Source organism: Chanodichthys erythropterus, chromosome 15 (assembly GCF_024489055.1).
Source record: "Chanodichthys erythropterus isolate Z2021 chromosome 15, ASM2448905v1, whole genome shotgun sequence".
NCBI lineage: Eukaryota > Metazoa > Chordata > Actinopteri > Cypriniformes > Xenocyprididae > Chanodichthys > Chanodichthys erythropterus.
The window spans coordinates 5,055,640-5,083,289 of NC_090235.1; the positions used below are offsets into that span (position 1 = coordinate 5,055,640).

General features: G+C 35.9%; 2 protein-coding genes across 3 annotated transcripts; both read right to left on the bottom strand.

Annotated features, from left to right (window-relative positions):
• Positions 1-982: 982 nt before the first annotated feature.
• rnf115b (ring finger protein 115b) lies at positions 983-14,150 on the bottom strand. The gene is made up of 9 exons (XM_067411281.1): positions 12,836-14,150; positions 9,165-9,223; positions 8,936-8,996; positions 8,578-8,810; positions 6,111-6,179; positions 5,777-5,849; positions 5,450-5,543; positions 4,023-4,138; positions 983-2,110 (listed from the first exon to the last, which is right to left on the bottom strand). The coding sequence occupies exons 1-9, from the start codon at positions 12,917-12,919 to the stop codon at positions 1,976-1,978; spliced, it is 924 nt and encodes a 307-aa protein (XP_067267382.1). The 5' UTR covers positions 12,920-14,150; the 3' UTR covers positions 983-1,975.
• Positions 14,151-14,414: 264 nt separating this feature from the next.
• Positions 14,415-27,629, bottom strand: scamp3 (secretory carrier membrane protein 3). Of its 2 annotated transcripts, XM_067411280.1 has the most exons (10): positions 27,408-27,629; positions 27,166-27,245; positions 22,882-22,965; positions 22,559-22,666; positions 19,958-20,078; positions 19,014-19,142; positions 17,132-17,300; positions 16,943-17,044; positions 16,695-16,815; positions 14,415-15,684 (listed from the first exon to the last, which is right to left on the bottom strand). In XM_067411280.1, the coding sequence occupies exons 2-10, from the start codon at positions 27,217-27,219 to the stop codon at positions 15,535-15,537; spliced, it is 1,038 nt and encodes a 345-aa protein (XP_067267381.1). In that variant the 5' UTR covers positions 27,220-27,245; positions 27,408-27,629; the 3' UTR covers positions 14,415-15,534. The 2 variants fall into 2 exon arrangements, with proteins under 2 accessions (XP_067267381.1, XP_067267380.1); XM_067411279.1 differs by having other exon boundaries at positions 14,421-15,684; positions 27,166-27,629.
• Between the last annotated feature and the right edge of the window lie 21 nt (positions 27,630-27,650).

Sequence of the window (27,650 nt, forward strand, 5' to 3'; positions counted from 1 at the left end):
AGTGACTGGTCAGTTCTGCATTTACACAATTGCAGAGTGTCTCATAACATCTCAAAAGGAAAAAATTAATAGTCACATGTCTCATTTACCTCTACTAATCATGCAGAAATGACCTTGGTCATAGTTCATATATTGAAACTGTTGCTGTTTTGTAACTAATTTGATGTTGGATTTTTCAAGCTGCAAATTAGATAATTAATCTGACTGACTGCATGGCATGAGGACGTGTCAAACATTAATAACACAAATTAATTAGGAAGCTGTGTTCAGAAGCTTTCTCTAATACAAAATCTAAATGACAGATGTCATTGGAACCAATATGTTACTTGGTATCATTTTGAAAAGCATAACAGCCTCTCATAGCATGCAAACCTAATACACTATTATTCAACATGGGGTCGGTAAGATTTTTTCCCTGTGATGCAAAGCTGAATTTTCAGCATCATTACTCCAGTCTTCAGGGTCACATGATCCTTCTGAAATCATTCTAATATGCTGATTTGATGCTCAAGAAACATTTATTATTATCAGTGTTGAAAACTTTTTGTGGAAATCGTGATTCATTTTTTTCAGTATTGATGAATAATGATAAAAAAACTGCATTTATTCGAAATAAGTTACTTTACTGTCACTTTCAATTTAATACATCCTTGCTGAATAAAACCTTTGAAAGATGTAAAAACTGAACACTATACAACTCTATTATGATTAAATTATGGTTAATCATAATCATATCATGAGTCTTCAGTACAATACTAGGCTGAAATATTTGAGATTATTAAATATTATGTAAAATAAATGTTTATCTAATTAACACAATTTTGTCTCATTTTCTGTCATTAGGTTTAATTATTTATAATATATTCAGCCATCAGCCACCCTGAACTCTTGCTATCAACAATTGAAAACCAACTATAGTTCATACACTCCAATGTTTAAAGCACACAAAACTCATTTTAATAAAATATTTTATTTATTTGCTTTGACAGTGCAGTATGTAATAGGTTGGCTTATAGTTATAATTTATGTGCCTTTTTCTAATTATTCATTGCAACATTTTTTTTTTTCTTGTAAACATTTAACATTCACTTTTGTTATTGTGTGTGGTATATAATTCCAAATGACATTCACAATGTTCAAAGGCCATATTGTGAAGATAACGTTCTCATAAGTGGGACTGTATCTTCATATCAAAATATGGAGCAGAAAGTCAAGGAACCCTGAGAATGACGACAAAAGCACCCAGAGGAACATCAAACAGCTTCAAAATATGTAAATGCAGTAGTACTTTTTAAAATCTATCTACAAAACCCCACAAACTATATGTAGCAATGTAAGTCAACATCAAGCACAAAAGTGTAAACTATCAACCCAAAACAACCCAAAGCAGACTGAACATTTCACAGTGCAAAACTTGAGCAGGTATCTAAATCCTTGTGTTTCTATGATACCTTCAAAAGAGTGAAGGCATGTGTGAAGCAGATGACAGGTAAGGGAAAGTGAACTGTGCGCTGACTTCTTTGTGAGGTATTGAAACGAGAGCTCTGAAGAAGCTATAGGGTAAACGTGTGCCATGCCATTAAATATGCATATGCAACTTGAACTGCATCCCCTGAGACATCTGTATCATCTATCTCAGTGGTTGTGAGCTCCAGTCCTGCGACCCACCAAAGAGACTGTGTTTATTCCAACCTGGAATTATCAAAACTGAAGTCAAAGTTGAAACGTGTTTGCTCAGTTTGGACTGTAAACGTCCTTGGCGGGATTTTAGTTCACAAACATTATACAAACAAAATTACCATAGATGCTTATCAAACATATATTAATTCAAAAAGGGTTGCTTAAATTAAAATGTCTCTCGAAATAAAAGGCACTTGACTGGAAGGTCTTTTTAGGGGCTTCACGAAGCACTGGTGCACATAGCTATGGTGCTTCTCTTTGTCCTGGATTGATCAAAATAGGAAGGAAAAGGAGGCTAAATAGTCTCAAAGGTGCTACGTTCTTCTACATTTGTCGATGTGGGGATTACCCCAGGAGGAGGTCCTGTATGGGGCTGGAAACCCCGGTCTTCACCATCCAGACTTTTCCGGCAGACAGGGCAGGTGTCATGCTATTAACACAAAAGACGTTCAAAATGTTACCAAAAGATCTATTTCAAATAAATGCAGTCAAACTTGACAACTCTTGGAACAAAAAGCATTTATTGATAAGAATGGAATGTACATAGGCTTAGGCCCCGTTTACACTAGTGCGTTTTCGTTTTAAAATGAAAACGATCCTCGTCTACACTGGTGTTTCCACAGCGTTTCAGATACAACCTCCGTCTACACTACACGACCGAAAACGCATGTCACATGACTGTTCATGTACACTGGGCATGCGCGTACAAGTGTAAACAGTTGCCTCTTGCGAATGTAGGTAGCTATAGTATTAAAAAAAATGCAGTTTAACTGCACAATGGCTGCTAAAAATGACAACAAAGCCAGCAAAGACTGTAGTTCAGTCTCCATGTTATTGTTTACATGATCGTCAAGGATATGCAGAGTGAACATGGGCAGCCACGCCATTGTTTTCAAGTCTACAATTGGCATTTTCAAACTAAAACAGGCTCTGCAGCACTTTCGGAAGTCTCAGTTTTTGAGGTTTGAAAATGCCAGTGTAGTGTAAACAACAGGCGTAACCATAGCAAAAGTTATGCATTTTAAAACCAAAACGCACTAGTGTAAACAGGACCTTAGTCTTGTCGGGCTAGATCTGCTAAGCTACTGCCAAAACATTCACATAAATACAGAGAATAGAATGTGAGCTGCTTCAAGGAAAGTAGGTAGAACCCTTAGCAGAACTAGGCAGGTGGTGCTGGGGAAGGTGGAGGGCTAGAGAAATTCCCATGGCACGCTGCACTGACTTGGGCCGGGACGGAAATAAATAGGTTACATAGATAACAACAAACAGATCAATTGTCCAAAGCGGTCAGCTGCTCAGAAGATTTTCATGACTGAACTATGTATTTCTTATACCCTGAAAAAAATGTACCACAGTTTCAATGTTGCCAATTGCTTTGTAGCTAAAACCGGTCGCTAAATGTCGCTAGATAACGTGATACTGGCGAGTCCACGGATAAGGTTTGTCCAAGAAGTTGCTAGATTTGTCACTAGGCTTTTGAAAATAGTCTCAAAAGGGGCTAAATCTAGCAACACAATCTCTAAATTGGCAGCACTGCACAGTTTCCACAAAAATATTAAGTAGAACAACTGTTTTTAACATTGATAATAATAAGGAATGTTTCTTGAGCACCAAATCGGCATGACTGACATTTGATGGATCATGTGACACTGAAGACTGGAGTAATGATGCTGAAAATTCAGCTTTGCAATCACAAAAATACATTAAATTTTAAAAATACATTAAAACAGAAAATAGTTATAGTTATTTTAAATTGTAATGATATTTTTTAAATTTTACTAATATTACTGCGTAAGAGACTTCTTTTAAGATCAACCCCAAACATTTAAACGGCAGCATAGGTTATTTTAGCACATCATTTAGTATTCAATGACCAACAGTTTTCAAATATCATTAACATCTGAGCACATTTCAAACCTGTCTCCTCAGAAAATCATGTTTGTGGTATGACTGTGTGTAATGTTATAGAGAAAAAATTTTGAAGTCTCTTCAAGTAATGTTAACCACAAAGTTTATTGCACTCATAAAATGAAAACTGACATTTTAAAAACCCGGTGGAAATTCCCGAGGGGGAATTAGACTTTCGGTTGGTCTACAAATTGACGTCATGACTGACCACCTCTACAAGCTTTGATCAGTAAGGTTGTTTTTCCTCTGTTCCACCACTAGACGTCCTTCTAAACATTTTTGCTTGTTAGTCAAATATAACCAACGATTACACATGGCCACCATTATTTACGACAAGCAGCACTGATTTAAGCTCATGTTTTGGTTTCATTCTGTTAATAAATTTGGGTCTGATGACAGAAGATCATAAGGTTGTTTTATGAGACTCATACCAGTTGTAGCCAGGGCACAATACAGTTGCTGTGAAAGTAGTGCAGACAGGGCAGCTGTCGGACAGATTCCCCTACAGAGTATTCCTCTCTACACACAGTGCATTCCAGTCGGCATGCTGTGAGAGAGACGAAGAAAAATATGCATGGATGAACACACAAGAAAAATGGAGAAAGCAACTGTCAAGTGCTGCATCCCAGCTAACAAAAATATGTTCTAAGAACGTTCCCATTAATGAGCTTTTTCAAATACAGCCTTTCATGCAGTGAGTAATATAGCTGATTGTGAATGTAAAATGTCTTCAAAGTTTTAAAGATCTAAGTGCACGAAAAATAAAATGATTGTCTCCCAAAAGAAAGAATCGATTCTGAACTGATGAGTCAGTAATTCCAGTCTCACTTCCTATTACATACCTAAGTGACAGTGTAAGAAAATTTGCATAACGCAAATTGGTCTTCATTGGCTGCCTGTGAACGATGTCTATTTTGACCCGCCCTCAAATACTGTAGTTGTAGTTGAGGCCTGGAATAGTTTAGTTTATGTTGTTTGACATGTCAAGAAGATGCTGTTTTCAGCACTGCAAATCCACTTTCCACTCGTGCTGGAACTGATATGGAAAAACCGACACCATCGTTCATATCACTGTGTATCAAGCGCTGATGAAGCCTCAGGAGCTAAAATTAAGATATGGTAATGGGAGTTTCGTTTCTCAACCGTTTTCAGACTCTTTGACAAAAGAGGTGATGTGCAATGTATATTATGACAAAATTAAAATGTTTTTTGACCTTGGATACAAGTGAACCTATTGTAGACCTCCAAAACACAACTGGGAACCTTTAAAATAGCACAATAGGGGCACTTTAAGTTATGAAAATGTTGTTTATAAAAGTTCTCTGAACATCTAGTTTAAAAAAAAAAAAAAAAAAAAAAAGAGTTTCAAAAATTTTTTTTGTGCCAACATTTTGAGAACATAACTAAAAACTAGATACTTTTGAACAAACATTCTATTAATGTTCCTGGAAGAATATTTGTTTATAACTTTGAGAGAACCTAGCTAGAAAGTTAGCCAAAATTCTGAGAATGTTCCCATCCTATGAAATGGAAAGTTTGAAAATTTGTAACTGCATGAACAAATTGAGTTGTAGCTCAGCAATCAATAATATGAGGGGAAAAATGTTAGTCTCTGGAAACATTTGATAAAAATGGCAGATACACAAAACACTGCTGTTAGAATCATAGAGATCCATCTTGTTTTAACACTTTCCAGTTCAACCTCTCAAATTTATCATACTCAATACAATAGACTGCCAGGAAAAGCAAGAAAAACACTTCCTGAAGGTGACCAGAAGTATGTGAACAGCCGTGTTTTGCTTTACAGAATGTAAAATGAAAAGTGTACATGGTGACTCAGAGGATTATGGGAACTTACCAGCCTGTTCTGAAGAGATGCTAACAGTGGGGAGAGATGAGATCATCTCCTTCTCGGCAGGAGGGGGGCCGGTATTTTCAGACTGACCAAGCAACTGAAAGAGAATAGAAAAACTGCAAAAGGTTGATGAGCAGGATACTTCTAATGCTTCTTTAATTTTGGGGGGAAAAAAAGTCTATAACGTGCTTGACTCAAGCCTGGAGACAAATTTAACTAGCAAAAGGCAAAATATTAATACTAGGCAGAAATCTAAAGAGGCTAATTGCAAAAAGGTTGAGGACATGAGTCATATCATTAGATGATGTCACCTATGACAGTGTGTCTAACCTCTGTGATGACCACATCTAAACCTCCTTGTCCCCAAGCATAATCTCCAGGGTTAGAGTGTAGCATGCTAGACCTGAGGAACAGGTTATTGATACATCATTGGATAGATCTGTTGATACTGTCTTCACATATACAAATGAATGAATTTGTAAGGCAAAGGGAACCATGAATATCTTTTGTTGGTCCTGGAACAACAGTCCTGTCAAACAAACAAAGGTGATGGGTTGATAAGAATATTGTTTAAGCCCAGCCATACCTAAAATCTGATTTACAGGAATGTTATTTCAGGAACATGTTCTACTTAACTGAATCACAGTAAACCACAAAAACATACCATGAGGAGGTTGGGGAACCTGCACTGTCAGAACTGGAAAACAGACCATCCAGGAACTGCTGGACAATCCTTAAAGAAACAAAGACAGTTTCGGTGCATTTTAAAGAAAAAAAGTTCAAGTTTATGATATGAGAATATCAGTCTTAATAAAAAAAGAAGAAGAAGAAGAAGAAAAATAAATATAGCTGCGAGCAGCAATTATCGGGGTTCAAGCACTTTTAGGCCTTTAAGCACGTGTAAAAAGGTATTATGTTTTATTTAGCAAGCATGTAACCACTGACATAATAGACGGAAAAGACCATTTACAGCCAATACAGGCTGTTTACCATGGGAAATATATGGTTTTAAAGCTTTTTAACAGTTATAGCGCCACCTTTGGTCCGATCTCCATAAATGTTTGCATGATTACAGAGGCATAAAACTTGCTAGTGCCATCGAGTGGCTGAATTATTTCAAAATTCTTACAGACCTCTAGGGCTATGAAACGATCATGCCAACCAAGTTTCGTTCCAATCGCCTCCGTTAACCTTGTCTAATAGGTGCTCAAACTGATGGCGGCCATGTTTTTCGAGATACGCCAATGTCCTTGGACAATCATGGCTCCTTGGACCAAGACACTGCATGTAAATTTTCAAGTCATTCAGGCTAACAGTTGTGTAGTTATAGCTGTTTTTATGTTTTTTTCATGTTATAGCGCCATCATGTGTCCAATCGCCGTGAATGAGCCCATACACCAGAATACCGAGTTTGATGAAAATATCTCATTCTGTTCAAGAATTATAGCCAGTTTAGTAAAAGTGGCCTCGCCCATTTCAAACTTTTTGGCGCCCAAAATTTATCAAAATTTCAATTTTTGATATTCAATCTCCAGAGAACATTTCTGCACTGGTTTGGTTCCGATCAGGTGAAAAACATAGAGCTAGTTCGCAAAAGTAGGTTTTGGACAAAATTTTTCCAGGCGCAAATGAAATCGGAGACGTTTAGATGTTTTGTTCGTCAATGTGCGTCATTGCTTACGTTGCATGAGTGCCCACTACTGGCGGAACTCGTACATAAGGTTTAAATGAAACGCACTAAGCCAGTGTTCTCAAACTCAATTCCTTGACGGCCACAGCTCTGCAGAGTTTAGCTCCAACCAGCTCAAAAATCACACCTGTTTGGAAGTTTCTAGTAATCCTGAAGACCTTGATTAGCTGGATAAGGTGTGGTTGATTAGGGTTGGAGCAAAATTGTGCGAAGCTGTGGCATTCCAGAAATTGAGTTTGAGACCACTGCACTAAGCCCTTGATCACTTGGAATTCACTATGGAGCTGATTTATTATTTAAACCCCTTTTGTACTTATGAATTTGTTTTATGCAGCATTCTATATGCTTATAAGTTGTTGGAGAAAATATATAAATCCTATAGGTATATTAGCTGTTGGAGAAAAATAAAATTTCAAAAATGAAACAAAATATAGCAATCTGCTGTGATGTCACAATCAAGTTGAATTGTGGGATATAGAGCTGCTTGAAGTGTACATCCAAGTAGACTCACTGCCTCTGTCAAAATCGAGCGGACGAGGGTCTGTCCATATAAATGTCCCTCGTCCACTTCACGAAGTGGAACGTACTTAAAAATTCCCCTGAGGGGAAGTGCTTAGGGAAGTTTGAAATCGGAGTGGAACGCAGCCCTGAAATTATGAGCAGTTTCATAATCAAAGTTTTTGATCGCTGTAGCGCTACCTATTGGCCAATTGGGGATCACACCTTGTCAGTCTCTCCCGGTCATGATCACCAGTTGGAGTGCCCTAGTTAGCCACTAGAGGGCACTCCAACACGGACTGTTGTCTCACCTTTTGAACTTCATTTCCCATAACCCACTTCCCGGACTCATTACCACTCATTGCACCCAGCTGTCTTGTATTATGTTATTAGTGTTCTGTCTATTTATACTGAGTTTGTTTCTGCTTTTGTTATGGAAGTTTCGTTTTTGGTAACTGGCTTTTGTTTTATGTGGACTGCTCTGTGTACTTTGACCCTCACCTGCCTGGATTATGTTTATGGATTTCCCAATTAAAGCTGCATTTGGATCTAACCTTCTTGTCTTTGTGCCATCCTTACAATTACAATAAGGTTTCAGCACTATGTGCTTGAACACCTAAAAAATTGAATTGAATGGAGACATAATAAATAATAAATTCTTATTAATTAGATTTAGTTATTAAACAACAAATTACTGCAAGTCAAATCACAGAGTCAAGTAAAAGAAACATGGCTATATTAAATATATTATGAATGAATGTATTGTGCAAATCAAGCCAGCAACAGATCATTTCTGTGCAAAAGAAAAAACGATTATAGCATTTATGTATAAACCATTTGCGTGTTCAAACTGAATGTTAAAGTTGACCAAATACGAATCATTTTACATTCCATATTGTAGAACTCCTAGAAGACAGCAGCTGTAACAAGTGTCAGTACACACCCCTCCACAGCCTGTCCCTGATCCAGTCTAGAGTTTCGCTGCTGGCTGTTTTGTGGAGGGTGGAGCGCAGGCTCTGTGCAATCTAACAAAGTCCCCACGGAAGCTACAGGTCCTGCTGTCCCGGAGGCAGGATCACCAACTGCTGCCTCGACCCCAGAGCGGCTGCGGAGCGCGTCTGTGACGGTGGGGTCGGATAGGAGGGCAGAATGTTCCATGAAGAGCAGCTGCCACAGCTAATCAAAGGAAAAGACAAAAGACTCATAGAGAAACAAAAGTATGACTGACCCCCACTTGAGGAATTATTTCCTCTGCACCAGCAAAGTCAAAGGAGGATATATATAATTTTATAGCGTTATACCTCTGCAAACTGTGAGGCCACGTCATCACTGCCAGCCCCATCACGACTCTGAAGAAGAAGACTAATAAAAACAAGTTTTACTCATTTGAAAATGACAAACATCATATTTAAAAGACGAATCATTCCTATTAGGATATTTTAAGTATAATAAACAGAGATACATGCAATAACATTACTGAAAAATAATTCAATCTGGATTATTACATAATGTCATAAATGTGAAACTCACCTGGAGTTTTCTGACACCTCTTCAATGAAGCCAGATTCACATCTGGGACAAACATATTCCTGTTCAAAGGATTGATAAACAAGTACATTATTCTGCACATCAGTCCCAAACAAATTGAATTCTGATGTTGACTTTTAGAGGTTTTCAGACAAATCAAATGTTTGAAAGCATAATAATAAATGTAAAAACAAAGGCTAGCAACATACTAGCATAATTCTAAAACATGCTTAGCTTCTGGTTGTGAAACTGCAGAGATTTAAAATCCCAAAGAAATGATAACCTTTCACGGGTGAAAAAAGTGTTGGTTTGAGTTTTTGAAATGAAATATCAAACATGTGTTGTGGTCAACAAATACTGAATTGTTTTAAAAGATGTGTGACAATTTGCCGCACTCTAATATTTATGAAAAATACCTTTGTCCTGAAAACACAGTTGAACTTTTATGTTTTAAAGGGTTAGTTCACCCAAAAATGAAAATTCTGTCATTTGTTACTCACACTCATGCCGTTCCACACCCGTAAGACCTTCATTAATCTTCGGAACACAAATTAAGATATTTTAGTTGAAATCTGATGGCTCAGTGAGGCCTCCATAGGAAGCATTTACATTTACATTTATGCATTTGGCAGACGCTTTTATCCAAAGCGACTTACATTGCATTATACTATACATTTGTATCTGAGTATGTGCAATCCCTGGGATCAAACCCATGACCTTGGCATTGCTAGTGCCATGCTCTAACCACTGAGCTACAGGAAAGCAATGACATTTCCTCTCTCAAGATCCATAAAGGTACTAAAAACATATTTAAATCGGTTCATGTGAGTACAGTGGCTCAATATTAATATTATAAAGCGACGATAATATTTTTGGAGCGCCAAAAAAAAACAAAAAATAACGACTTATTTAGTGATGGCCAATTTCAAAACACTGCTTTGGAGCATCGGAGCACAAATGAATCAGTGTGTCGAATCATGATTCAGATCGCGTGTCAAACTGCCAACGGCTGAAATCACGTGACTTTGGCACTCCGAAAAGCCGATTAGAATCACTGATTCATTTGTGCTCCGATGCTTCCTGAAGCAGTGTTTTGAAATCGGCCATCACTAAATAAGTCATTATTTTGGGTTTTTTTGGCGCTCCAAAAATATTGTCGTCACTTTATAATATTAATATTGAACCACTGTGTTCACATGAACCAATTTAAATATGTTTTTAGTACCTTTATGGATCTTGAGAGAGGAAGTGTCATTGCTCCCTATGGAGGCCTCACGGAGCCATCGGATTTCAACTAAAATATCTTAATTTGTGTTCTGAAGATTAACAAAGGTCTTACGGGAGTGGAACGGCATGAGGGTGAGTAATAAATGACAGAATTTTCATTTTTGGGTGAACTAACCCTTTAATATACCTTCATTATAGTGAATGATTTAATCTACCTTTATTATACCTTCATTGCCCTTATGAGAAAAAAAAATATTTCTAAAAAGTCTAAGTAAAAAAAAAAGTCTAAGTATATTTGGCCTATACTTGGACTGAATTATTTTGAGTCCAATATACAGTACTTAAAAGTATAATTAAGTATTCTAAGTATACTTGGCTTGTAGTTGTGTTTAATCTTTTGATGGATTATCCTGTTAAACGTTTTTCACATAGTTTTACAAACAGTCTTATAAGCTTATATTGTTTGAAAGTACTGATTTTTAAAGAAAACAGACATGTTTCCTAATTCTGAATCTGAATTCTTGTGTAGGCTAGTCCACTGGTGGTCGAAAAGGATCAATGAATGAAGTGACTGAATGAGTCCACTGGTAGTGTACAAATCTGTACTTCAAATCTAATTTACAAATTCCTTGTCCACTTGGAATTTTCAGACTGTCAGTGTTTTCATTGTTTTACAGTAGGGGGCGCTATTATGCATCCTTTGAAAGAGTACAGACTCTCTGGATCAAAACACAGGAAAAGAAGAAGCAGAAACAAGCGCTAGAAGACTGCTCATGCAAATGTAAAATATTCAACTATAACAATATTCAACTTACGGAAAAAACTGAACTGGCGCTGAATTAGTTCCGTAAGTTGAATAGGGAAGGCGTAGGACATACAGCGTAAGCTTTTTGAAAAATACGGTCTGGTCGACGCTAGATGTTTTACTTCATAACTTGTTAAATATGGATATTTTTTACACAAACGCATCGCTTCACTTCAGAAGGTCTTTATTAACCCCCCAGAGCCATGTGGAGTACGTTTATGATGGATGGAGACACTTTCTTCAGCTCATACTTGTTTGGTAACGCATACTGCCATTATAAAGCTCAGATTCTACAATTGTGTTCATCAGAAAGAAGAAAGTCATATACACCTAGGATGGCTTGAGGGTGAGTAAAGCTTGGGCTAATTTTCATTTGAAAGTGAACTAATCCTTTAAAAGTATATTTCAAGTATAAAAAAATTATAGGCTACCTTAAATAGGAACATATAGTATACTTAAAGTGCAAAGATAATTTATAAATAGTAAACTATAAGTATGATGTTATGTTCACTTAAAGAAAACTTACAAGTAGCCTATACTTGCAGTATAAAACTACTAAACTGGTAGTTTACTAAGAGTATACTTTCGTAAACTAATAAATGTACTACTAGGATTAAAATAGTACACTACTTGTATACTTATAAGTACAGATGCAGTACATAGTTGGGAACTAGTTATGCACTTAAAGTTTACTATTGTTATACTTAAACCCAAGTTTCAAGTTGAAAAGCAACTTATACTGACATATCTTAAAATATGTCAGTGTCATTGTTTTGTCTCAAAATGCACACCCAGTAATGTTTTTTTCTAGTGTACTTTTATAAATGCCACTATCCTAATTGAACTAAGGCCTAATTCTGGCTTAGGCTAAGCCCTGTCTGTGAAACTGGGCCATAGTGTACTTGTTTTTATATACTAAATTTGGGCCAATTTATTTCTAAGCAGTATAGAAATAGTACATTTACAAGTTTAGTACTAGTAAAATGACATTAGTATATTTAGTAAATGAAGTATGCTTAAAATACACTTGAACATTACTTAAGTATACTTCGTAAAATGAACTTTAAGTAACGTTGTACTTCTTTTTCGTAAGGGTGACCCTTGTATGAACATATGCCAGGGTGATTTTATAATGTCTCCACTTGTTTACCCACATATATTACATAAATTGCGTGATATTGGAATTTTAGTTTTGAGACTTAAATTAATTCATTTTATTTATATGACATACAAAATGCCCCTGTGTGTCAAACAACCAGACATGTACACCAGCCAGTCAATGTACTGCATGCGTGTGTTTCTCCTCGAACAGGGTTTCAGACGGTCGAGGGGCTGTTCTAAATTTGGCATTAGAGTTGCTCCCAAACTTGGATACCGAATCCCTCGCAACCATGGCACTCATCGCGCATTCCTTATAACGTTTATTCCGCATTTACATGAAAGACATTCCCATAGATCTATTTTAATGCGCGCGAACTCATACAAACCCTCCATGTATAAGAAATATATAGAGAACTGTATGTTAGTACTTCTACTGTAAGTTATAAATATAAGAAAGACAACTTCAATTGTGTTGAGGCTAAAATGGGGTTAGCATACACAACGCAGATGAATGCTTGTTAATGAAGTGTTATGTACTCACCGGCAGCTTGGGGTCGATTTCACCTTTACAGCAATGACAGAAGAACCGGGGTTGTGGAGCAGCAGCAGCCTCCGCCATCTTCATTCAACAGCTTATATAGAACTATGACGTTACGCGCCGAAAGCAGCGTCGGTTGTCATGGAGACGCGTCAGCCCATCACTGAACATGGAATATTACAAGTTTCCAAATAGTAAACCTTCATTAATTCGACAAGTTCATTTAAAATATCACGTTACTTGCGAAAGTAAAGCGACGAAAGCATGAAAGTAGTTTATTTCATTTAGTATAGATATTTGTTCTGCTGTAAAGCGATTCTTGGGAATACAAAAAAAAAAAAAAAATGCCATTACCTGATTTTTTTATTTCAAAATCTTACGATACATAATTTTACACACAATTTTAAATAATGACGTTAAGAAGACTTGTATAACAACAAAAGAAAAATATAAATAGAAAGAAAGAAAAATACAAAACATATTGAACAGCTCTAAGCTCTTTAAACAACAAAAAAGAAGAACTAGCCAATCAGAAAACGAGGTAGCGGCTGTCTGCCAATAGCGTGACTTTGGGGCGGGACTGGCGATGAAGGGCAAGATCTGTGAGATCTGTGGTAAATATAGTAGATAGTGGATCAAAACCTTTCATCAATGTTGTCAAAAAACCTTCTTAAGGCAACTTTGATGAACTTTTTTGATCCACTTCAAATGTTGACTACTGTATATATATCTTCAAATGATAATTAAGACCTTGTACAATTTAAGATAGTATACTTTTTATGGCCTTGAATTTGATACAACTCAATTTCAAGACTTTTTAAAGGAATAGTTCACCCAAAAATGAAAATTTGATGTTTATCTGCTTACCCCCAGCGCATCCAAGATGTAGGTGACTTTGTTTCTTCAGTAGAACACAAATGATGATTTTTAACTCCAACCGTTGCTGTCTGTCAGTCAAATAATGCTAGTGAATGGAAACTTCTGCTATAAGACTACATAAAACTTGCATAGACAAGTCCAAATTAAACCCTGCGGCTCATGACGACACATTGATGTCCTAAGACACGAAACGATTGCAGAAGTTTCCATTCACTAGCATTATTTGCTGACAGATGGCAGTGGTTGGAGTTAAAAATCATCATTTGTGTTCTACTGAAGAAACAAAGTCACCTACATTACGGATGCGCTGGGGGTAAGCAGATAAACATCAAGTTTTCATTTTTGGGTGAACTATCCCTTTAAGACTTAAAGGGACAGTACACCTAAAAATAAAAAAATTCAGTCATAATTTACTCACCCTCAAGTTGTTCCACATGTGTGTACATTTATTTGTTGTGCTGAACACAAAGGAAGATATTTTGAAGAAAGTTTGTAACAAAGCTGGTTTGGGGCACCATTGACTTCCATATTAAAAAAAACAAAACAAACAAACTATGGAAGTCAATGGTGCTCTAGAACTGTTAGGTTTCCCACATTCTTCAAAAATATCTTCCTTTGTGTTCAACAGAAAAAAGAAATGTATACAGGTTTGGAACAACTTTAGGGTGAGTACATGTTGACAGAATTTTCATTTTTGCGTGAACTGTCCCTTTAAGGACCACAGAGACCCAGTAAAATGCATACAAATAGAATAAGATGCATATTCATGAACTTTAATAAAACAGATAACACAGTGACATACAGCAGCAACACAATAACAATAAAACCAAGTAATACTTTCATTTAGGCATATACTATTGTGTTAGGCAAAATGTTAGATTGAAAGTACAAAAAGAAAAAGTTACATATCACAAAAGCAACACAAATATGTTGGCCACAGATAATCGCACCAATCTCTGCTGCTACCACATCTTGATAAGAAGAAACTTGAGTTCATGTCAAGATATCAAGTTTGATTCTGTATTCCAAAGCTTTCCAAAGCACAAATAACCCGTGAACATAAAGCATTAGTGGTGTATCGCTGCAAAGAGGTACATACAATAGTTTAACATGCTTTTTCAAAGCAAGAAATCCATCTACCAACAAACTAATAAAGTGAACCATGAATCTCTAAAATATGATATGGGATTCCTCTCTTTCGTTTAAGAAAAACTTTTGGCAAGGTAAACGTCACAGGTTTTGCATAAACCTCAATTCTAGAGCAATGAAATGATCCCTTTCCAGGTCATGTACAGCTATTTACAAAGAAAGGAAGAAGTCAAGGAAAAAGCAAAGGCAGAATGTGGCACGTCTTATTTGAATCTGCAAGGCTGCTGTGCCTTAACTTTGCAAGCTTTAAAGATGTACTGTAAATAGACAGGAATTGTAAGTCAAAACCTGGGGTCTTAGGTATTTTATGGTTTTTACAAATTATTCCAGTGACTTTTTCTAGCATAATAAATGGAAAAAAGACAATTGTTTTTGTTGATCATACTGAAGATCCTCATAGAGAGCATTTATATAAATCATAATTTCACATCAACCAACACCTAGATCCTTTTTGCATGTTTGTACTAATGGCCTGATGCTCAGCAAGACCGACAAACAAAGACAAAAAGAAATCCAATGTTGCATTACTATCCTTATGACATGCATGCAAGAGGGGTCTAGGGTAAGTGTGTAGGTTTGAAATTCAGCCACGTCTGGGAGAGCTAGAATAAGTCACTGTCTCAAGGCAGCGTAACCAATCAGGTTCTTTAACCTCTCTTTTTTCATCCAGATCTCTACCGGGGTGCAGTGAAGGCGCCCTGTGCGGCAGAAACGGTGGCATTGGTGGCTGCCTGGCGCACTGCCTGATTGGAAAGCACACCGGTGGCAAACTCAGCCTGGGCCTTCTCAAAGCTCGCGTCAGTCTTCCTGTACATGGAATGAACCTGATGGAAGAATAAGCAAGAGATCGTCATTCAACAGATCAATATGTATTAATGAGTTAAAATTACCTACACTACTGTTCAAACGTTTGCATTGGTTTTGATCATGCTTCACCTATTTGATCAAAAATAGTGAAATATTTTTTACATTTTAATATATTTCAAAATTTAATTTATTCCTGTGATGAATTTTCAGCATCATTACTCTAGTTTTGTGTCACATGATCCTTCAGACATCATTCTAATATGCTGATGTGTTGTTGATTTCTTATTATTATCAATGTTGAAAACAGTTGTGTGACTTAACATTGTGCGGAGTCTACTTTTTTAACTATGTAAAAGTGTTTACAGTCACTTTTGATCAATTAAATGTGTCCTTGGTACATAAAAGTATTCATTTCTTAAAAAAAAAAATCTTACTGACCCCAAACTTTGGAACGGTAGTGTCATTTTAAATCAATCACATCGATTAGAAAGACACTAAAGCGAAATTAAGATGATCTCTGAAAAGAATCTGCATTTAACATATGATTAAGCATTACTTCAAAATGAAAAGTGCTAAAGAGCACGAAGAATGTCATGTTTTAACAACAAAATCCATAAACCCACCCAGATGTGACCCACAAATCATTCTACCCATCAATAACATATGGAAATGCAGCTGTTGTTGTGTAATTGCCATTCATTTACATTACTGAACGCCAACCAATATGGCTTCTGAACGCTATGAAATCGAGAGATGCACATATTCTGAGATAAATGTCAGCTGAAATGCTTGTGTACTTGAAGCCTTGTTTCTAAGTGTTTGTTTCTTCTGTTTATACAGTGAGAAAGCCAGTTAAACACTGGAGTAGAGCTGTGGAAAAGCTGCCGAAGAGGAATAGACAGCTTCACCATAGGATGAATATAAATATCTAGTATGGTTTTCAATTTATATTTATTAGGATTATATCCTAATTTGACTGCCAATGAATGTGAAAAGATCCATTTGCTGCTGTGGAGATGTGATTTACCCTCTTGAGCAAAATCACTCCCATGGACGCCTGAGCGGTTAAAAGCACAGAACTGATCATCATGATCGCACCCACTGCCTTGTTGTTCTCTCTTAAAGCAGCTAAACTCAGGATCCACCCACTGAAACAAACATGGAAGAACGAAGTTTAAAGAGCAACAAGCCAGTGCCCAAACTTAAGAACTAAATAACACAATTGACTGAAAAGTCAATAAATAGGTTAGCAAATAATTGTTTTGTCACGCTCACCTGAAGCCCCAGCCGGGGATACCGATAGCCATGATAACATAAAGCACCAGTTGGGCGAAGAAGACAAAGAAAAAGGCAAAGAAGTTGAAGGAACTGTCGCTCCTGTTGAGAAAACAGAACAGAAGTGAACAATGACTGATCCATGATGTTTGTCTGAGACTTCAATTCATGCTGAATCTGTGTACGTACCTGAAGGCTTTATACACAGGCCTGTACCAACAGAGGAAGGAGCAGGGGGTGAAGAGGAGAAACCAAAGGATGGCAAATCCGAAGCCAACCGGTGCCGAAGTATTAGTGGCTTGCGCACAGAACAGAGTCAAACAGGAGATGAGGTTGAAGAACAAAGTGCATGCTGTGACTGTAAGAAGAGGAAGAGAAGTATAAAGTAAGCAAAGTTACACTGGAGTAGAGGTTGACCAATATTCCTTTACTAGGGATAACTAGAGAGCAACTGCTGATATGTGATGTATAACACTATTTAATGAATAGTTTAAAATTGCTGAAACAACTAAAGGAACAGTTCAACGTAAAATTAAAATTGTATCACCCATATGACCCATATAAAAAAAAAAAAACACAAAGTTTGAGAGTCTGTATGTATGTATTCATTTATTTATTTGTTGTTTTTTTGCAATGTCAGCAGTATAATAATATTAATAATAAAGTTTAGTTTATATCTTGCAATTCTGACTTTACAACTCGCAATTCTGACTTTATATCATGCAATTCTGACTTTACAACTCGCAATTCTGACTTTACAATTCGCAATTCTGATTTTACAACTCGCAATTCTGACTTTACAACTTGCAATTCTGACTTTACATCTCGCAATTCTGACTTTATATCATGCAATTCTGACTTTACAACTCGCAATTCTGACTTTACAATTCGCAATTCTGATTTTACAACTCGCAATTCTGACTTTACAACTTGCAATTCTGACTTTACAACTTGCAATTCTGACTTTACAACTTGCAATTCTGACTTTATATCTCGCAATTCTGACTTTATAGCACGAAATTCTGACTTTACAACTCTCAATTCTGATTTTACAATTCGCAATTCTGATTTTACAATTCGCAACTCTGACTTTACAACTCGCAATTCTGACTTTACAACTCGCAATTCGGACTTTAAAACTCGCAATTCTGACTTTAAAACTCGCAATTCTGACTTTACAACTCGCAATTCTGACTTTACAACTCGCAATTCTGACTTTACAACTCGCAATTCTGACTTTACAACTCGCAATTCTGACTTTACAACTCGCAATTCTGACTTTACAACTTGCAATTCTGACTTTATATCTCGCAATTCTGACTTTACAACTCGCAATTCTGACTTTACAACCCTCAATTCTGACTTTACAACCCTCAATTCTGACTTTACAACTCGACTTCTGACTTTATATCATAAAATTCTGACTATAACTCGCAATTCTGACTTTACAACTCGCAATTCTGACTTTACAACTCGCAATTCTGACTTTATATCACGCAATTCTGACTTCATAACTCGCAATTCTGACTTTATATCATGCAGTTGTGAGTTTATCTCACAATTCTGAGATAAAAAGTCAGAATTGTCAGATATAAACTCGAAATTGCGAGAAAAAAGTCAGAATTATAAAAAATATATAATATATAATATATAAAAAGTCGCAATTACCTTTTTTATTTCATGGCAGAAACAAGCATACATAAGAAAACATTGAAATTCAGGCAACATTTATTTAAACGATTTACAAAAAAAAATGGATCTATTAAATATGTTTCAAGTAAAGTGTATCTCACAAAATCACAGTTAATATAATACATTTTGAGTGAACTATAAACATTTATTTTTCCCAGTATTTACTAAAGTATTCTGAAACAGAAAATGGCCAACTACCGGTTGAATAATCATTCTGCCCAGTTTATCAGTCAATCAACAACGGACTAATAATTTCAGTTTAACAGAAGGAAGCACAGAGGATGAATTCATAACTGAAGTATTTACTAAGGTTGATGATACAAGCCAGAACCATCCACACACTTTAAAAGACAAAAAGTACTAAAGCAAGCAAACTTACACATCCAGTAATAGTACATGGTTTTGACAGTGCGCTGGAAGTTTTGGCTGATCTCCACATTAATGTCCTGATAGAAACACGGTTTCACCGGGCAGAAGGAGGGCAATGGGGGCCAATTATTCTGACGAGCTGAGGGAGAAGGACACAGAAAGAGATTCATTTCCCCATTCATCAATCATATCTGCCAGCATCACTCCATTAATGTCTTGTTCATTACCACCGAGGTCTAAATCTCACTTCTTTGAAAATGCCATCCATCCATCACTGTCATCTTTTTAACTGTTCCGTTTCTTTGTCCCCTCCTCTCTCATTCATGTCTCATTCATCTCTGCACCTTCATCATAACCCTCACTAACAATTTCAGAAGTCCATCTAAATCTTGTTTTACATCAAATACTTTTCTATTCCTATAGCCCTCTTCAGGATTCAAAAAATATGTGAGTGTGAATAGTCCTGTAGTGGAAAAAGAAATGATGAAATCAAAGTTTTAGTATTATAGAAATGTTCTGCTAATCTTGACTGAAGCCTCTCATTCTTAAAAAAAAAAAAACACACTGATTGCTTGTCCAATTTTCTGCAGTAAAAATCTGCTAAATTGTGAGAAATTGTTTATTCAAATGTGGTAAAATGTGCAAATGGAGCTCAGAGTACTTCACTCCTATTGGTAGCTGAATTACGTTTATTCACAACTCTTTCAAAATGCATATGGATAAGTACATTTTCTGAAAAAATGTGAGTGGTGGTTGCACATGTAAAACCTCTATGTTATGATGTTGCGTATGGTTGTCAGGTCGTCATATGTGGTTGCTAAGGTGTCCCTTTTTACCATTAAAATTTTATTCAACACGTTATGAATTTCACTGTTCATTCAAGATGTTTTGTTTACATTTAATTCCCTTGGCAAACACATAAACTAAGATATTTTCCCTTCATCCTTCACTCACAGGCTCCGGACCCAAGTGCATGGGCATCCAGCTCTCTCTCTCTTCTCTCCAGCTCCTTTGCTTTTCTTTCTAGTTCCTCCTGCTTCTTCAACAGATCTGCTGTGGTAGCATTTACTGCAGACTGCAACAGAGTGAGAGAGAGAGACAAGATATATATTGATGGCCAACTGTTTTACAAAACGGGAAACAAATTACAGCTGAAATGTGGTCATAACCAAATTATACTGTGCTTACTATTCCACAGCAGTATGAACTTTTAGTTAGTTAATCAGTAGAATATACACTACAATTCAAAAGTTTGGGGTCGCCAAAGCTGCATAAATTTGCTCAAAAATACAGTATTATCTTTAAATATTATTACAATTTAGAAATAACGTTTCTATTTTAATGCATTTTAAAATGTAATTTATTGCTGAATTTTCAGCATCATTACTCCAGTTTTTGGTGTCACATGATCCTTCAGAAATCATTCTAATATGCTGACTTGCTGCTCAAGAAACATTTCTTATTATCATCAATGTTGAAATCTGTAGTTGCTTCTTAATATTTTTAGTGGAAAATGTGATTTTTTCAGGATTTTTTGCAAGTAGAAAATTCAAAAGAACAGCATTTCTTTGAAATAGAAACTTTTTTTAACATTATACAAGGTCTTTACTGTCATATTTGTCAACTTAATGCATCCTTGTTAAATAAAAGTATTAATTTCTTTAAAAAAAAAAAATCAGTAGTATTAACAATAATACTACAGCATTTATTCATCTTAGTTCATGTTCATTTCAATATTTGCTAATACATTATTCAAATCAAAATTTGTATTTGATAACATTAGTCAATACACCTTGAGCTGTATTTTTGTATTGTGTTTGGACTGTATTTTATTAACTAACATTAACGAAGATTAATAAATACAGTAACAGATGTTTTGCTCGTTGTTAGTTCATGTTAGTTAATACATTAACTAATGTTAACAAATGAGACCTTATTGTAAAGTGTTACCAAAAAAATCTTACTGACCCCAAAAATTTAAGCAGTATATTTTATTCTATTTTGTATTATATTTCTATTCCCATAAACAGCATAATAATCAACAGTTAGTAGATTATTCATGCAAATCAATTTAATCATTATGTTTTGAAAAATGCCCAAATGTAGAATTAAATCATTTAAAGATCAAATTATACAACCATCATGCAATATACAGCTTGATTGCTCAATAACCACTCAAGAATTGCATTATAGTAATAACAGATCTAGAATGCTACTAAAATATTGCTTTATGCGTGAAATAAGAAGCATACTCTGGCTTGACGAGCGGGCAACCATGTTGAAGTTGATGTAGTAAAAATATTTACTAGTAAATGTGCCGACATACAATAATAAGATATAGCCTATCACAATGATGATTGATCATGAACTTTCAAAATACCATGAATAATTCCTTATTATGAATTATTTCGATTTTTAGAAATGCATTTTATGAATACCTTTCAATCAACTGGTTAAAACCGTATACAGTGTTAAAAACTTCAATGTGATGTAGGAATGATGTCAAAACCCGGAAGAATTCACCACTGGTTCCCTCAAGATTTTCCCGTCAGGTTTATAATGGGATTTTTCAATTTACGAGTAAAATAAGGTGGTAAACTTGACGATACTTTAATGTTTTGTTCTACAATGTAAACTGCACATTCTTATCTTAATAGAAGCTACAGTTTTTAAATAAAAATAACAGCATCAAAATTCACATTGTTTACGTTGTAGCAAAACGTTCAAGTATCATCACATTATGTTTATTATAGACCTTATTTTAGTCATAAATTTAAAAACTAAAAAATCCACAGGAAAATCTTGATGGAACCAGTGGCAAATTACTTTTCTGGGTTTTGACATCATTCCTGCACCACTCTAATATCATGATATAAAAATGTGATACTGTCACACACCTAGCAATCATAGTAAATCCAGTTTATGTGCCTGTGTGATCAAATATGGCTAATTTAAGGTACGTTTACATGACAAAGATGTTCTAAAAACGGAAAGGTTATCTCTTTGTACAGATAACAACGATCCTCGTTCACACGGATCTGCGCAAATGACTAAAAACGATGCACTACGCATGTCAGACAAGTAGTTGGCGATGTAACTTTGTAAAGAAAGACTACGCGCCTGCGTACATAGGCATTCTTTCACAGAGCACTCGCCTCGCGCATACCTATCCACATTATTTTTACAGTTTACTGCACTTTGATATTCTTCTCGTTATCTCCATAGAGTGGCTAATAAAATCGGGTACATTCAAAGAAAACGCCTTATTTCCTTGTTGAAAAATAAGGTGGATAAACTAAACGCATAATATGTGCATACCGTCACCGTTTTCACAGATTCGCTTTTTTGTCATTTACACGGAGATGATAACAGTATTGTTTTCAAAAACTTCCACTTTGAAACCCGTTTTCAAAAGTTTGTGTTTTCAGTTCAACAAAACAGCGTTGTTGTGTAAATGAACGGCCAAAACGCATAAAAAGTTTTCTATTTTTCACTGAAAACATGCCCCTTAGTTGAAATTCTGTATTGAGTAACTATTCTAAAACTAATCAGCACCTGTGTTCCATTGGATCCATAATTCCTGGGCTCAGTGGGCGTGGTTTTGGTGGGAGGCGTTAGGGCAGGAGGTGCAGCAGGAGATGTGGCTTCATATGGAGGTGGAGCCTTCATTACCCAAAACAAAAAAGCAAACAATATCATCATGATAATCAGGCAAAAGGTTCTGACATTTGAGAATTTTCTCTTGCAGAGGTAGCTGAAGTTGAAATGAAACACTGTTTTTAATCCATTACGCTAACATTGTGTGATGTATTAATAATTAAAGGCCATGTTAACTATGTAACATCCTGCTCATCACCTGTCAGGACGGGCATATTTACCGCTGGTATGTTGTTGTCAAATGGGTTGTAGAGGTCCAGCGTGGCATAGCCAGTGTTGCTGCTGTGCTGAGTCACTGATGGATCCTGCAAACAGAGGAAAAACAAACCTTTCAGTTCATTTAGAGAAGGTGGTAAATAGTGATTAAATATCTGGGCTGATACCACAAAATGTCCAATTTTTAAAACAAGCTCTAGGAACTGGCACTGTAAGCTCACAATCTTGTACTGATATCAGTTTCTGAGCCAGAAACTTCATCTGCTAGGGGACTGACCTTCAAAACACAAAAAGACATGAAATCCTTCTGATAAACCAATTAACTAACCAGCAATAACTTATGACACACATGGTTGAATTTATTTTTATCATGATCTTAAAAACGTTTGACCTAAAAAATAAAAACCTTATGGTTACATTTAGATACAAATATAAGCTGCACCTATTCACAGACATCATTTCAAAATAAAAATGTATTATTTATATTTGCCTTATTTGGCCACTATATAATTCCTGTACCCTTGTGAGCTGTGATATTTTTACATTTTTAATTACTGAAATGGCAGTGGCTCTAAAATGCGGAAAATAGTTACAATAAACAATGAGTAGATGTGTTCATACCTGATTTGTACATGCTGTTTTATGACAATGATGTTCTAAACACTGAAACTTTTTTTTTTCTTCAACAAAATGACTTAAAAAGCTGTATTATCCATGCTAGGCCAGTAGTTGGCGATGTCATTTTGTAAAAAAAAACAAAAAAAAAACACTATGTGCCTATAGACTGAACAACATGTAATATGGGCATCGGAACCATTGTATGTGGGTGGGACAAGACCCACCCACTTTTTAAGACAAATGATATTGGACCAACACACTTTTACCGTCTCTAATTCAGCATTTGTCAAACCCCCCCCTTAGGTGATGCTACTCCACAAAACAGAGCATAAAAAATACCAAAATTAAAAATATTTTTAAAACATCGCCAAGTAAAACGCTGCGTTTATAAATGACCACAACAAATGGGACACTTTTCAGACGCGCATTCCACCGTCTCAGCGCCAGGCGCAAGTCAAACGAGCACGGAAAAGGTAGCTTCAGTTGAACAACAGTGAACTGCGGTCAAATAAGATGTTGTCAGGCTATGTCAGTAAAACTCCAACCAGCCGTTAGGCTATAGCCTACTATGCTCGAAGCACGAGCTCAAGAATTGCTTGCGCAAATGCGCAGGCGCGCGCTGCATATTACTTTATTATAGCTTAATTAAAGCGTAAAAGAAACTCCAGGCATGCACCTTTGTTATTCTGTTGTAAATTAAGTCATGAAATTACCAAACATGCGATTAAAGCTGCCTCTAAACTGTGTATATATGCATTTGTTGACATGGTTTTAGAGCTATTGTTATCCAATTTGTTGGCCTTAAAACATCTTAAAATGCATATATGTAAACCAAGGAAATCAAGATTTTCTCGGGGGAGCATGCCCCGCAACCCCCTAGCATAAAACATTTTATAACCTCAGTCATTATAAAACCCTGCGTACGGCCCTGCTTCTTTTCTGTCTAACGAAATCAAAGGTAATTGTGTATTTCTCCAGTTGTGCGCACTTGGGGACTAAACTTTGTATGCACTGTGTGATCAATGTGTGAAAATAAATGGGAGCAAAAACACGATTGAATGTGAAGGTTTGTGTCTCGTTGTTCTATTAAAAATTGATTGGCATTTTAGCTATCTATCTATCTATCTATCTATCTATCTATCTATCTATCTATCTATCTATACATCTAAAAAAAAAAATTTGGAGGGAAGACCCACCCACATTTTTTTTCTATCCGACGCCCATGTGTAATACACATGCGCATGATGTCACCGTTTTCACAAATTCTCATTTTTGTAATTTACACAGAGACAATAATGGTGTGTAAATGGCCCCTCATTTAATAATTTTCCTTGAAATAATATTTAGGGGCCGTTTACATAACACCATTTTCAGCTAAAGGCCGGAAAACGTTTTATGCCTTTTGGCATGATTCTGTTATCATCTCCATTTAAACTACAAAAATATTTGAAAACGGTGACATAATGTGCATGCATACTACGTGTTCAGTCTATAGGCGAGTAGTGTTTCTTTACAAAGTGACATTGCTAACTACTGGCCTGGCATACATAATACAGCGTTTTTAGTCATTACTCCAGTAGCGTTATTAACATTAAGTGGCATGGCATTATACACACAGAAGCCATGTGGCAGAAGCCAGTAAATATTGGCATGTGCCACTAAAACGTATGACATGTGCCGATGGATTGCGTTATGTGCCTCACTGACAATGTTGCAGAACATGTGGCCGTATGTTGTGGCATCTCCAGTAGCGAATGACGGATTAATTGAGCAGCTATAGGCTACTTACATAATTGTGATACAAAATCCTAAATAAATAGTCTAATTTAATGCTTTTTAAAAAATAAATAAATAAAAATCAGTTAAATCTGTAATATTTTGTAGTCTGAAATAATTTTTGTAGTCAGTTTGGCACATCTGTACTTGAGTGTAATGTTTAACAATGACAAGCATTGAACAAGCATTGAACAAGCATTCCTTCTGAAGATGTCTGGATGTTTTGTTAAAGTATTGGACTTGCTGTAGCCACATTATAACAGACATCCAATTAAATATAGTTTCTACAGACATACACTATTCTGCATTGTGAAGAGCCAGTGTCAAGGTCCAGCACACTTCTGGTGGTTGGTGCCAGTTTTCATAATTCATTTCAGAATTGTAGGTTGTTTACAAATAGGCCTTTATGAAATACCTGATTGGTCAGTGTCAATTCGTGGTGGCAGAACGTTTGACTCTTTTTAAAGGGTTAGTTCACCCAAAAATGAAAATAATGTAATTTATTACTCACCCTCATGTCGTTCTACACCCGTAAGACCTTCGTTCATCTTCTGAACACAAATTAAGATATTTTTTATTAAATCCGATGGCTCAGTGAAGCCTTCAAAGGCATTACCTCTCTCAAGATCCATAAAGGTACTAAAAACATATTTAAATCAGTTTATGTGAGTTCAGTGGTTCTATCTTAATATTATAAAGCGACGAGAATATTTTTTTGAGTGCCGAAACCCCCCCCCCAAAAAATGACTTTTTAACAATATTTAGTGATGGCCAATTTCAAAACACTGCTTCAGAGCGTAACCAGTGTTATGAAAACGGACATCAGTAAATATTGTTAAAAAGTCGTTATTTAGTTTTTTTGCTGCACCAAAAATATTCTCGTCACTTTATAATATTAATATTGAACAACTGTACTCACATAAACTGATTTAAATATGTTTTTAGTACATTCATGTATCTTGAGAGAGGAAATGTCATTGCTAGCTATGCATGCCTCACTGAGCCATCGGATTTCAACAAAAATATCTTAATTTGTGTTCCGAAGATTAACAATGGTCTTTCGGGTGTGGAACGGCATGAGGGTGAGTAATAAATGACATTATTTTCATTTTTGGCTGAACTAACCCTTTAAGTTGTGGCCACCATGTAACTAGTGTCTATCTATTCTTTTATAATTCCAAATGATAAAGCTGAACTGTCAATCCTATGCAAACAGAAAACAATTTTATTGAGTTATCAAAACTACTGCGTATTTATATTATATATATATATATATATATATATATATATATATATATATATATATATATATATATATAAAAGAAATCTATAATAATAAATGTAAATACATACAATCTAGCACCGTATTATTAATTAAATGTCGTTCGCCCGGTAAGTGCGTATGTTCCACTATCTCCGTAATGCGCGGCAGACAGCGGCATGTGTCAGTAGGTTATTGGAGGTGCCACAACATTCGGCGACATGATCCGCAACAGTGTCAGTAGCACATGACACGACAAAATCCATCTGCACATGTCACAAGTTTTAGCAGCACATGTCAATGTCAAGCGGGTGTGCCGCTAAGCATAGCGGCATGTGCCAGAGCGTAAGATGCCATGCCACTTAGCGTTAATAATGCTACTCCATTTTCCCTATTAGGTACATCAATGTTGTGCAAACGTACCCTTAATTTGTCTATGATTAAAGCAACAACTAGAGGGTCAAATTTAGAATAGAATAAAACGACACAAATCCAGTGGAAGGATCAACCATACAATTACATTAGCATGCAACGTTACACCTAATATGATTGTCAGCATCTCACAAGAGGTAACGAGAACAACAACACCAACAGTTTTCTAATGTACAATTAAAAAACAAAACAAATATATTACCTGAAATGGATTATGATCATCGGCTGAATCAGGAAAAGTGGTGTATTTTGACATCTTTGTGCTGGTTTGGCAGATTAGATCTTGCCAAGACGTAAAAATAGGTTAAACTCAACTGTGATGACCAAGTACACACCAAAACAGTGTTGTGTAGCGGGTAGGTACAGGCAGAAGTTAATGTAGTTTTGTAAATACCTGATTATTATAACAGAATTGAACAAAAACAAATCACGGGTAACACTAACCAGCTAACCAACAGACATTACGACGAGACGTCAGGTGTCCGTTTCAAATCGATAACATGCCTTGTCGTTCTTTAAAGTGATTTATGGTCTTCTTCTTTGGTATTTTTTTTTTTTATTTACTTAATATCTTTTGTTAGATTTTAAGAGCGACACGATTTTGTTTCAATTTCACTCTGACATCACTGGGTAGACCGTCAGTGTACAGGAAATGTGTTTATCACATGACAGGCGTGTTGCCAGGTT

Excerpts from the sequence above, each read along its gene's own strand:
- scamp3 (XM_067411280.1), bottom strand. The coding sequence starts at position 27,219 with ATGTCAAAATACACCACTTTTCCTGATTCAGCCGATGATCATAATCCA. Across the intron at positions 20,079-22,558 it reads ATGGATCCAATGGAACACAG|TCTGCAGTAAATGCTACCAC; the intron begins GTGCTGATTAGT and ends ACTCTGTTGCAG. Across the intron at positions 17,301-19,013 it reads CATGTACTATTACTGGATGT|TCACAGCATGCACTTTGTTC; the intron begins GTAAGTTTGCTT and ends CTCTTCTTACAG.
- rnf115b (XM_067411281.1), bottom strand. The coding sequence starts at position 12,919 with ATGAAGATGGCGGAGGCTGCTGCTGCTCCACAACCCCGGTTCTTCTGT. Across the intron at positions 9,224-12,835 it reads AAATCGACCCCAAGCTGCCG|GAATATGTTTGTCCCAGATG; the intron begins GTGAGTACATAA and ends TCCTTTGAACAG. Across the intron at positions 5,850-6,110 it reads GGTTCCCCAACCTCCTCATG|GTCTAGCATGCTACACTCTA; the intron begins GTATGTTTTTGT and ends CCTGTTCCTCAG.